Source organism: Panulirus ornatus, chromosome 5, assembly GCF_036320965.1.
Source record: "Panulirus ornatus isolate Po-2019 chromosome 5, ASM3632096v1, whole genome shotgun sequence".
Classification (NCBI taxonomy): Eukaryota; Metazoa; Arthropoda; class Malacostraca; order Decapoda; family Palinuridae; genus Panulirus; species Panulirus ornatus.
The window spans coordinates 4,923,262-4,936,517 of NC_092228.1; the positions used below are offsets into that span (position 1 = coordinate 4,923,262).

At 43.0% G+C, this 13,256-nt stretch overlaps 1 protein-coding gene across 1 annotated transcript in view; it reads left to right on the forward strand.

Moving 5' to 3' along the window:
• The window catches only part of LOC139747586 (uncharacterized), a 333,338-nt gene that overhangs the window by 219,591 nt on the left and 100,491 nt on the right, over positions 1 to 13,256 (forward strand). The window contains exons 47-51 of the mRNA XM_071660031.1: positions 4,580 to 4,754; positions 6,242 to 6,355; positions 6,498 to 7,019; positions 7,187 to 7,708; positions 7,852 to 7,962. Coding sequence (XP_071516132.1) covers positions 4,580 to 4,754; positions 6,242 to 6,355; positions 6,498 to 7,019; positions 7,187 to 7,708; positions 7,852 to 7,962 — 1,444 coding nt within the window. The remainder of the gene's footprint in view (positions 1 to 4,579; positions 4,755 to 6,241; positions 6,356 to 6,497; positions 7,020 to 7,186; positions 7,709 to 7,851; positions 7,963 to 13,256) is intronic.

Genomic DNA, 13,256 nt, shown 5'->3' on the forward strand with positions numbered 1-13,256 from the left:
GCGTGAAATCGGGTTGGGATGTGGATTCAAGGTGGTCGGGAACGGAGTTCAGATTAGGCGGGCATGTGGGGTTCAAAATGGGCGGTATTTGGTTCAGATTAGATGTGAATTGGGGTTTAGATTGGGGAGAGATTCAGGATCAGATTGAGTCAGGGATGGGTGTTCAGCTTGGGCGGGGAGGAAGTTCAAACATACGGTTCGTGACAGACCCGCCCACCGACACACACGGTCACACACTCCATGCTGCATATGCTCTCCACACACACGTAATATATATATATATATATATATATATATATATATATATATATATATATATATATATATATAAATATATATATATCCCTTTTGTGAGGCTAAAAAGACGGATGTGTTCAGTGTAAATGAGGTTTACATGGTAGAAAGATCTGCATTATGAAAGTCTTAACAATATAAGGTGGTTTATTAATGAAGATGTTTTACCAGTTTGGGATAGGATTTACCAACGAAACATATATATATATATATATATATATATATATATATATATATATATATATATATATATATATATATATATATATATATCCCAAGTGCACTTTCGTGTAATAATCCCATTATCAGGGGATATGTATATATATATATATATATATATATATATATATATATATATAGAGAGAGAGAGAGAGAGAGAGAGAGAGAGAGAGAGAGAGAGAGCACTTACTTCTTATTAATGAGTACTTTCGAAAAAAAAAATTGAAACGATAAGGCTAGAGCGCAGCGCTCATCGCAGGAAAATCTAGTTTCCAACAATGAAACGTGTATGTAACATGTCCAGAGAGAGAGAGAGAGAGAGAGAGAGAGAGAGAGAGAGAGAGAGAGAGAGAGAATGACTCATAAGGGGGTTCCTCTTTACCAGTAAGACATTTTCGCGAACCCTGACTGAGGCTGGAAGGGTAGGGTGGTCTTCTTGGGGAGGGGAGGAGGGGGGGAGCGTCGTCGTTGCCATATTGGTGTTGAACATATGTTGTGCATGGACGGGTGTGTGTGTGTGTGTGTGTGTGTGGTGTTGTACCGTGGCGCAACACTCGTCCCAAGGTGGAGGAGGGGCACCACTGCGCAGGCTGTCACTTTAAGTTTGCACCGTAATCGAGTGAACGAATCGCTATGCGAAAGGAAGGCACTGGATCAATCAAAAATCTGCTTTGTTGCCGACACCACTTCCTCTGTTTTTTTTCCTCTAAACTATTTTACGGTGTGTCTTTCTCGTCCTTCATTTATTGTTTATCCGTAAAGGAGTAGTTAGTCGTTCTTATCTGCCTCATTTTTCTCTACATAAAATATATTGTTTGTGTTGCATGGCGTCATGGTACCCGAGATCCGGTATGACGTCACACATGCCGGCAGAAGATGCTAGAAAGTCGTCTGTAACGTCGTTATTAATGATACTACGAACTGTCACAATAAATTCCCAATGTTTGTCGATGAATCACAAGGCGCAGATAGTAACAGTAATGGGTTCAAGTCCTACAATACGTGAATAAAGTGTGGAAATGATGGGGAGGAAAGGCGTGTTGGCAGCCCTGAAGGGGTGGCGCGCGGTGTCTGGGTGTGCTGGCTGGCCGGGTGAGCCACACACACACAGTGGACGGCCGCCCAGGCAACCATGAGTCGTCCACACAACTCCTGCACCTGTCACCACTTCTACAGCTGCTCCACCGCTGCTGCTCTGACCCCTCCCTCTTCTGCTGCGGCGCCTCCTGCAGAGACGACCGAGAGCAGGAACAACCAGCGAGTTCGGGCCATAACCCACGGCCCGGTAGTCCCTCTCTAACTCCCCTTCCACCACCACGCTGAGGATTGTGGGAGCCGTCGATGGCGTGTTACATGTTGATATTTTTTACTTTAGATACAAACGCTCTTTAAACTGTGATTTTGTGTTCAAGTCGTCTAACTGAAAAACTCTACAAGACGTAGTATTCCCTGGAAATAAGTTATTTCCATCCGTCTGTGATCTCGTGCCAAATCCCCGCCAGTCATTCAGTGAGGCCAGCTGCCGCCCTACACGCTGCCGGCCTCGACACGCGAAGAGCACGCCAGTGGTGCAGCTGGAAGGCCTAGTACCAGAGCCGGGAGGATGTTTGCTGCAGCTGAAGAGTGTTATATCCCCGACCTTGGACATAGTGGGCGGAATCGATAGTCGAGAGCGGGGCGGGCGTAAGCGGCTGCTTCCCTGGCGCGTGTTTTGGCCAAATTTTATATTATATTCTCTTATTGTATAGCTACATATAAATATATAAATATATATATACGTGTTACTGACCAGAATACAGTGGCTTGACAATGATAGCTCCACTCCCGCGTAGTGTCCTAAACCTGTAGATTTTCAGTTACAAACCTAAACCGGTTTCCAAAAGAATTTTATAAATACGAACTGACCAATGGATAACCCGCTTATATAGAAAAAAACCATCGAATTAGGCTATCTAGAGAAACTATTATTGTTAGTTTAGTTAGTGAAAGACAGTGCTCTAATATTGAGTCCATGTATTTCTGTGATAATACTTTAAAACGGGAAATTAAGTTGAAACTTAGAATCACAAGACCAAAACAGTCGTGTATGAAGCTCATATATCATTAACTCAGGAGGCACAAAGTATCCCTGATGACATAATCATCCTTACTAAGGACGCCCTAAGTCCGCGGTGCAGTAACATGGTTAGCGGTCTGCTCGAGGTGGTGTGTATTGCCCCGCAGCTTGGTAACACTGGTGCATCGATCACACCTGGTAACACTGCCTCCTGCATGAACTTTGCATACATTGAAGGTGATTATTACGTACATCTGTACTACTGTGGAGTATTGTGTTTCTGTATTCCTCTCGGAATGTTATATTACTTTATATATTTTCTGTGTAAGAGTTATTGAAGATTAGAATAAAATATATGGCATTGGTGTCTTAGATTCACGGAATATTGTATTGCATGGTAGTGTAAGTCTTTTTTTTTTTAGTTATACCTGGACAAGGTGAGTGAAGACCCCAGAGACCAGACGGACGGGACAAACTCACCACACACCAGCAGGAGCTTGGGGTTAGACTGATAACAAGGACTTTTACATTCACGTCAATACCGAGCTGTAGCACGTACCCCGTGACCTTCCCACGATCCCTCGCCGACGACCGTCCGGTTCAACCCCCCCCCCCCCATCCCCTCCCCTCCCCTCCCGACTTCTGTATTCGTGAACACCACTATACCGTCGGCCGATCATTTCTCTCGACCCCCTCCCCCCCATCCAAAGCTGTTTCATCATGTATTGACTGGGACGTTCTGTATCGATGTGGGACTGTGCAAGTTCGTTAGGTGGTTAAGAGGACAGGGTTGGGGCGCCACGTGGTGGCCGCAGTATCACGATGGTGGCCAGGCGGGAGGATAATGGCTGCGTCGCATCACGGTAACTCTGCTAGACTGTAGAAAACTGGGTCCTTCCATTTTCTCCGTTCGGCCATACGGTTGAGGGTTACAGTGGTGTCTTTGTGTGTGTGTATGTATATATATATATATATATATATATATATATATATATATATATATATATATATATATATATGTATGTATATATATAATTTAAGGGGAGTGTGTTGCAACAATATAGATTGACGTTTTACATGTAGTAAAGTCTGATGTTTAAGTTTTAACAGGATTGACACTATGGAAATAAAGTCTAAAAATTGGTTGGCACACTTGGCCGGGTCATGTACATGTAGGGTTCAAGTTCTGTCGTCCACTACCAACATTTCCTGTCTTGTTCCTGGGCGAGATTGTTGGCTGCTCCGCACAACCATTGTGTGCCGTTGCTTCTCGCGTAGATGGGGTTAACGTAGAGTTGGAATATATATATATATATATATATATATATATATATATATATATATATATATATATAAACCCCGGAACCCCTTCTCCAGGGGATCCTGCAGCTCCAAACCTGCGCTACAATATGTAGCATGGGAAGGATGGTTTCTTTTAAAGTGAAAAGTACTTTGATGAGATTGTAGTCGGGTGATAGAGCTTCACCGAACATGACTTTTCACTTAAGGCGTCACCACACCCAGGCTGAGCCCGGTGACCCTTGTACAACCACATCTCTTCATATATATATATATATATATATATATATATATATATATATATATATATATATATATGAGAGAGAGGGGTGTTCCAGGACTCTACCTGTCTGGATTTCCACCTCGAGTGACAATCACAGTCTCGTGAAAGAATTTCTGCCTTCAGAGGAACCCACTTATCTCCTGATAATGTAGAGCAGCCTTAGGTTGCAGGAGCCTACGGAGGTTTCCTGGAGAGTTGTATATACTGTACGTCTTCCTAAAAGGCTATATATAATATATATATATATATATATATATATATATATATATATATATATATATATATATATATATTAGTTTTGTCAGCTTTTTTTTTACTTTTAATTTGTGTTTAACAATTAAAGCCTTTAGATGTAAAGGGTGTAGAGAATATCCGTAAGTTGGCTGGGGTGTTTAAACCCAGCTAAGAGTACTGTATGTCTACGACAGGTTGGTTGAGAGCCTCCGAGGTAAGCTGACGTGGCTGAGCGGCGAAGCTGCCTTCCTAGAGCACCTTCAGGCCCAGTTGGACGACGCCACCAGGGCGCTCCACGACGCCGCCACAGATATTGCCGCCCTGGACCTCTACCACCACGACCATTCCGCCGTCCAGGACAAACTACAGGTATAGTAACGCTACAGGCAAGGATACTTTTTCGCCATAAACATCTCAGTAAAGCTTCATGACGGTGTGATTTTTGTGAACCCCTGAGCATGTCAGTGTGCCTCTATGTATGAAAGGATGACCCACATCTGACCTAAAGGTCTGGCTATCATACCTTCGGGTCATACCGTTGTGCTTCATTGGTTACTTTTTATGTAATAGTGGAAACTGGGATTGTCTTGGCAGTGTTAGGTAGGCTGGATCTTTGGCGTCTGGCACGGCAGGTGCCTTGCCCATGACATGTGCCTTGGGCATCACATGCCTAACAGAACCTCCTGGAAGGCGCGGACCACTCTTGACTGACCGTATGTCGCTTCAAACTTTGTAACCGTCCGCGAGTAGCACACTAACCGTCGCGTCATTTTCCTTTTTTACGTATAGATATTGTAGACCATCACCTAATCAAAACTATTAGATTGTAGAATGGTAAAATTTAAATTGTTGAAGTACTTCAAACGTTTCTCGGTAAGGTAGACCGGGTATAGTTGGGTAGCTCGGTACAGAAAGTAAAGGCGTCAGGTTGGGTGAGGCGGTGTGGCTATATGTAGTGGTGGTGCGGTGAAACTTGGCAGGTGCTTCTGGCAGACGCCTTGCCCTTGGCCTCTGACGCGGCTGGTGTTGGTGTTGACGCCCTGGGGAGTTGCATCACTCTTCAACACCATGCGACTGCCACTCAAAGCACTGGCCCACAGCCGCCATGCTTGCCATCACCCCTCACACTACAGGTGAGGCCACGCTGGGGGGCAACACAACATTATAAATACTCTAGGCAGGTGCCGCGTATATCCCCCAGCAGTACCCCCGATCCCACCACTCCGCCCTTTCTAACACAACTCGCTCATTCCCCCTAACACTTCTCCAGTATTACCCTTCCTCATACCCTGTAGTGATACCCTCCATTAGTACTGCGTCACGCTACACCCCCTCCTCCCCATACCCTCCAACACCCTCTAACCACTACACATCCCCGTCTCTACCCACCCCCCAACAACAGTACCCTAATCCATGATATCCCCAACAATACCCTCCAACACTTTCTCGTACCCTCCAACCCCATCCCCCCCACCCTTCCCACCACTTGCACCCGCCAACACTACCCACCATCTTTTTTTTCCTGGGATGATGGCTCGAGCCCAGGCAGGCAGGCCAGGCGGTGGCGGCGCAGGGGGCCAGTCCCGGCGGTGAAGCCTGGTGAGGAGGAGTACGCGTTGAGCTACCCAGCGATATGACCAACCCAAACCCCACCACAACCACTCGCAGGACTTTGTTTGACCGTGGTAGTGTTGCGCAAAAACAGAACCCCCAGAGTACTTTATGACAGCCTACCGGAGTCTACTGTACAGTTGCCAAGACATCCCAGAGCTGATAGTGCGTTAAGTCATTGTAACAGTAATATTCGTATGGTGTGAAGGACAATATTAGAAGTGTCGTGTTGTCTCCCCGGACAGAGTATTGGTTTACGAGTGAACCAGGCAGCCAGCGAAGCCAAAGAACTTATCAACAAGACCAAGAGTCACTATATAACAGAGGGTCGATCTCTTCCACAAGAAATTGCTAGTCAGGTAAGGTTTCCACTCGCACTATTTGCCTGGTTTGGATGTAATGGATTATAATTTGATGTAAAGTTCCAGTGTCATTAGATGTTTAGATGCAGTTTTATTCACCAGTTACGATAAGTTTTCTTTGCGTCTGCGATCTTGCCAGCTGTCAAATCTTGAGTTGGAGGCCGAAGGAGCGGTAGCCAAGATGGAGGACGAACACCAGGAGGCGAAGCGGGCGCGGACCATCCGCTTCGAATACAACCGCGACGTGGAGTCGGTGCAGTCTTGGATTCAGTCGGCCGAGTCCAAGGTGCAGGACAAGAGCGTGGATCCGCACAAGCTGAAGGAATTCCTGCAGGAGATCCACTGTGAAATCGGCAGCGTGACGGATCAGCTGGATCGCCTCACGCGCCATGGACACATCATCTGCCAGCGCACCAGCAACGAGAGCGAGAGGGAACTCGTGGCCAACACCATCTCTTCGCTTAGCGAGCAGCTACAGCAGGTCCGGAACTGGTTGGAGGACAAGAAGGCTCAGGTGGGCGATTCGCTCGAGTCCTGGCAGCTGTTCATCCAGCTTTATAACTCTATCCGGAACTGGGTGGAGAGGCAGCGGAACTTCCTCTCAGAGCCCCTCAAGTTCGCCACCTTACCCGAGGCTCGAGCCAAGCTGCAGGAATATGCGGTAAGTACTCTAGGTTGTTTGGTGTATAATCCGTAGGATTATATTGTGTAGATGCATCTAAATTTGTGTTACATATCTTGTTAGGCAATAGTATTTATATAACTATGGGGAGACAATTTTGCTGCAACTTTCTGAACTCATGGTCGCCTCTGTGTTTATCGTTGCAGGCTGCCGTGAAGGACTGTAAGTGGGCCAACAAGCAGGTCTCCGAGATGACCGCCGAATTAGCCAAGATTGGCCAGTGTTCCGACGTTGGTCCGCTGACCGAGAAGCAAGCGGAGATGGAGCAGGAGAAGGGCGATGTGGAGGGCAGCTTGAAGGAAGTGATGGCGCTGCTTCAGGAGATGGCTGAGGAATGGGAACAGTGCGAGCGCAAGTCCAAAGACGTGGCCGGATGGATCGAGAAGACACGCCAGTCGCTGGACAACCCACAGAACAAAAAGCGCTCCCTGCGCGATCAGCTGGCCGCGCGAGAGAAGGTCCTGGCCGACGTGACTATCCAGAAGACCAAGCTGGTGATGGCCATGGAGAAGCTCCAGGTCCACTTCCGCGACCGAATGTGTGCGGAGGCCCAGGTGTCCCATGAGAACGAGCAACTCCAGATGCGCTTGGAGGAACTCCAAGCGACAGTTAAGGAGGACTGCAAGACCTTGGAGGCGTGCGTTCACCAGATGGATGCCTATCAACAGGTAGGTCGTGTGTATGATAATGCCATGGGCTACGAGTCACCCTTGCCATAAATAGTTACATACAAAGTCATGAGACAGTTCGTAGCCCATGAAGACATTGTGGGACATCTAAGTAAAACGACTTCGTGTTGCTGCTCCTGCAGGAGATCCAACGGCTACGGCAGCAGATGGTTGGGGTGGACCAGCAGCTGCGGCTGGTGTCGAGTCCGACCTACAGCCCCCGTGACAGGGACAAGGCCCTGGCCGAACAGAACGTAAGTGTGGTGCTCTTGTTCAGCGACGATCGTTGGTGGTGTACTAACAGGACTGCCAGGTGGGGGGTGGCTGTGTCTCACCTCCTCCTCCTCCTCCTCAAGACGCTCTGTGTGTGGCTGTAACCTACTCACAACCAGTGTTACGCTGTGCGTTCATTCTTGCATTAACCCCCCCATCGGTATGACCGAGGTAATGGCGTCCTCGCGGAAGAAGATACCGGCATCAGTATCAACGTAACTGTCTCGATGAATCCCTTACTGTTGTGTGGAAGTGTATACCACCCGCCTTAAGGAAAGTTAGTTTAGGTTGCGTGGGTTGGCATTAGTTTTTTTGTGAAATCCTAAATGAAGAAAAGACTATGGCAACCCAACCTAACCTTTCTGAAAGTGATGGCTAAAGGTGGAATACAGTTTTACCAGTTGTAAAGGATACGTTGATGTTATCGTCTTTACTGATGTCATTGCTGCTCCCTTGAACTGCACGATTACCCACGACGGTACGACCATTTCAGCTAGACGGTACGATCTTTCGTTGTGATTGCCTTTTCCTGGGTGTCATGTGAAACGAGGGTCGCACCGTCTTTTTTCAAGGTTCGTACCGTTGTGCCCAGTGGGGTTAAATGTACTTCCCTGAATCTAATTCTAGGTGAATAACCCACATTACCGCCAGGCTGTGCTGGTAGACCCACCAATCGATGTGTCTGTGCATTGTGCATCGTAGTATTCTGCCCAGAACTCTGTTCTTTGCCGTTAGTGTGTGGAGAACAGATGAAGTGAAATCACTCATGATATAAAAGTAACTTTGCAATACTTTAGCTCATAGAAATGTAGTTATACTCTTCAATATAAAAAAGTATGCATTTAGTTGCTGTATATAACTGAGATAAATTTGGTTTAGTAATTAAGGGAAGGATAGTGTACAAGAGTAATTTAGTTTAACAAGTTGGCTGCTTTCCATTCCTTGTTTCCTGGGTTCTGAAGGGACCACCGCCTCATATATATATATATATATATATATATATATATATATATATATATATATATATATATATATATATATATATAATATATATATATATATATATATATATATATATATATATATATATATATATATATATACCGTATGTGGGGATCATTGTAAATTCGAGACAGCGCTTCTACCAGCTCGGCGGCCATCGGCCAGCCAACCAAACCCCTTTCTCTGTTCCGGCGCTTGCAAAGTCGCCTTCTTTTATTTACTTTTTTTTCTTTTATTGTTATTATTTTTGCTTCGGCACGTCTGTTAACTGTGTGCGTGTGTGCGTGCGTTCCTGGCTGGCTTCGCCTCCCTTTAGTGCTACTTAACTCCCCTTTCCTTGTCTTTCCCCCTCTTGCTTTCTCTCTTTTCTCTCTCCGTCATGCTACATATGCTGTATCATGTCATGCAACATATGCCTCATAGAGCCGGGTCATGAAGCATGTGCCGCATCATGTCGCATCTACACGTAGCATACATTATATAACACGACACGCACCACATTACCATGTATCAAATGCATAAATGACCATGTATCACTCAACACTTCCTCATTATCATACATGTCCCTTTTGATGCAAGGGAAATGTATTTCATAACATTTGCCATCTCATGCATCGTGTAACATATCATGCAAGATTTACCAGTGTATTATCATTCACTGTTTATTGTATGCTTTAATTCTGCATGATGGCAATTTACCGTGTAATGAGTATCACTGAACACAGTCATCTCTTGGAATATATTAAGTATCATATGTCAAGCCAAGTATCATGTATCAAGCCGTATTTTCCATGTCTCGAGCCACATTTATCGTGTATCAAGCCTTATTTTTATTGTATCGAGCCACATTTATCATGTATCAAACATCTTTGAACATGTATCAGTCATCGTTTGCCATGTATCAGACATTCGTCATGTATTAATCATAGTTTTATCATATATCATTTGGAATCTCTTGTATCACATGTATCATACATCCACCATTATCATGCCACATTTATCATGTATTATACATCCAACATTATCATGCCACATTAATCATGTATCATACATCCAACATTATCATGCCTCATTTATCATATATCAAATATTTGATATATCATGTATCGTACTTAGGGTATAATACATGTACAGTGTATTATGCATCATTTACCTTTACCATTCATCGTTTATTAACATTCAGCATTTCTGGACAGTAATTATACTAAATATGTATCATGCATCGTTTACCATGTGTGATACATTTATCATGTATCACATTTTGCGTTTTACTATGCAACACACCAAATATCATTTAGTATCAGGTTACACACGTGTATCATGCGGACTTAAAATTTTATTATTTATCATGCATCATTTAACATGTTTCACACATCCTGTTTCATGCAACATTTGCCATGTATCTTATTGTATGCATTTCTCACCTATCAGGGAACATTTACCATGTATCACATACCTTGTACTAAGTGTCATGCAGTCTTTACACATGTATCATGCAACATCTGCCACATATCATAGAGCATGTGACAGCTTTGTCATTCTTATTTTGCTATCACAAAACATTTACCATGTATCAGACAGCATGCACCATGCATCCTGAAAAGCCTGTCACTGCCATGCAGTATGTAACATGCATCATGCAGCTTCTGACCTATAAGAAATTAAATGTATTACTCAACGTGTATCATAGAGGCATATACAATGTCAAATATGAAACATGTTTCACATCATTCACCACTTAAGCACTTCATGTTCATGTATCATGCAGTACGTCATGTGTCATGCAATACCTGATTCATTGTCACATAATGGGTTCCCCCCCACCATTATGTAACATGGATGTTATATAGCATAAAGATAGTGCATGTGTCATGTGCCTTGATACAGGATATGTGTCACCTTGCATGATACATATACCATGCAATTGGAGTAGACATCACGTGACACGGCATTTATGGTACCGTAATTTATCTTACTGCATGGGTCACGTGCATTGTAGCATATATATATATATATATATATATATATATATATATATATGGACCATATGTACCACATATATGACACATTATACACTTGCTCATATGGGTTGTGTCACATATATGATTCATTCCATAGAGTTAAGACCATGTATCATGCAGCACACATGTATCATACAGCTTGAATTGTATGTGTAACATGTATCATTCACTGTCACTCATGACACATTGCTTTATATATCATGCATGTACTATGGAACATGTGTCATCGCCCAGCATGAATCACATATGTAACATGCTACTTATTGTGGATCATGTAAATACAAAGTGACATCATACATCATCTAGTTTGGATTTTTTGCAGCATGATATTTGCTGTCACACAACTCATATATCATACTGCATAGCATGTACACAATGCACATCATGTATATGACACATGCATAGCAAACATATGTACTGCATGCAATTGTAATTCAGAACACACACAGCATCTCATGTATCACACAACTTATGAAAGCGTTGTGCATCTTGTCATATGTGTACTGCGAAATAACACTTGCCATGCACCAGAAGCATCATAATGCATGACATGTATCATGTAGTATCATATACATATCATGTAACATGTTCAACATCAGGACACATGTCATATAACATATTCATCATCATAACACCTGTTATATAACGTATTCAGCATCTTAACATATGACACATATCATGCAATATCTTAACATGTACATATTTAACATGTTCTGCATCTGAACATATACTTATGCAACATTTTCAGCATCATAACATATGACGTGTATCATGAAGAATGTTCAGCATCATAACACATGACATGTATCATTCAATATGTTTAGCATATTAACACATTACATGTATTATGCAACACATCATAAAATGACTTATGTAACATGTTCAGCATCAGAACACATGATACATATGTGACATGTTTATCATACCACATGACATACATGATACATATGACATGCTTATCATACCACATGACATACATCATGCAATATGTTTAGCATCTTAATACATGATACATATGCAACAAGTTCAGCATCTTATATGATAACTTATCTTGGAACATGACTTTTTTTTTTGTATCATACATTCCAACAGTACCTTATGCAGCATGCCACATTGTCATGAAATATGCAGTAGGACAGAGTATATCATGCAATGAGACATGCTGCATCATGCATTACATTAAATACATGTAACAGGACACACAGCATCTTGCATTACATTAAGTGCATCATGTAACAGGACACATTTGCATTATGCATTACATTAAGTGCATCATGCAGCATGACACTTTTGCACCTTGCATTACATTGTATACATCATGCACCAGGGTACATTTGCATCATGCATTACATTAACTACATCATGCATCAGGACACATTTGCATCATGTATTACATTAAGTAATCATGCAACATATTTACATCATGTAAAAAGACACATTTGCATGATGCATTATAGTAAGTACATCATGTAACAACATAATGCATCATGCATAATATTTGATATATCATGCAATAAGACTCATGGCATCATGCATAACATTAAGTACATTCTATGACATGATACATGCATAGGGCAGGATTGAGTGCAACACAGCCAGCAACTGAGGGTGTGCCTGAAGCTTAACATTGCATTCCATGCGTGGATAATACTTATAATGCTCTGGCTCTTTTCAAATAATGTCTGTACTAATTGTTAATTAACAAGCTTTTTTTTTTAGTGTAGATTTGGATTTTAACCACCATTTTTGTTTATATAAATTATTCTACACATGATATATTATGCTGAGTTATTGATTATGACTGTCACACCTGATTGAATCAGTTCAACAAGCTATCAAACACTAATGAGGTGAAGGGTCTAGTTAACCTGGCACATAAGAGTCGCCCCTCACATAACAGGTAATGTAAAGCTAAAGCTCTCTCTGGATGTAGGTTTCTGAAGTATTGGCACTCAATATTCACTCACAGGCCTGCCGAGAGAGGATCAAAGCCATTCAGTGCAAGATCAGTGCGCGGAATGAGCGTATCAAACTCCTTAACCAACGGGGTACTCCTGACACTGCACCACTTGACACCTAGTAGGACGCCTGCCTCTCTCTCTTCCATACCATCCACCATCCTAACTTTTATATCCTTTTCTGTGGTGCTTCCCTCTTCCAGTTAGGGAACAGGGAAATGAAATGCAGCCTTAATATACATTCCATTTGCCAGTTTGGCTCTATCATAGCTAGCATACAGTTTGCCCCTTTTC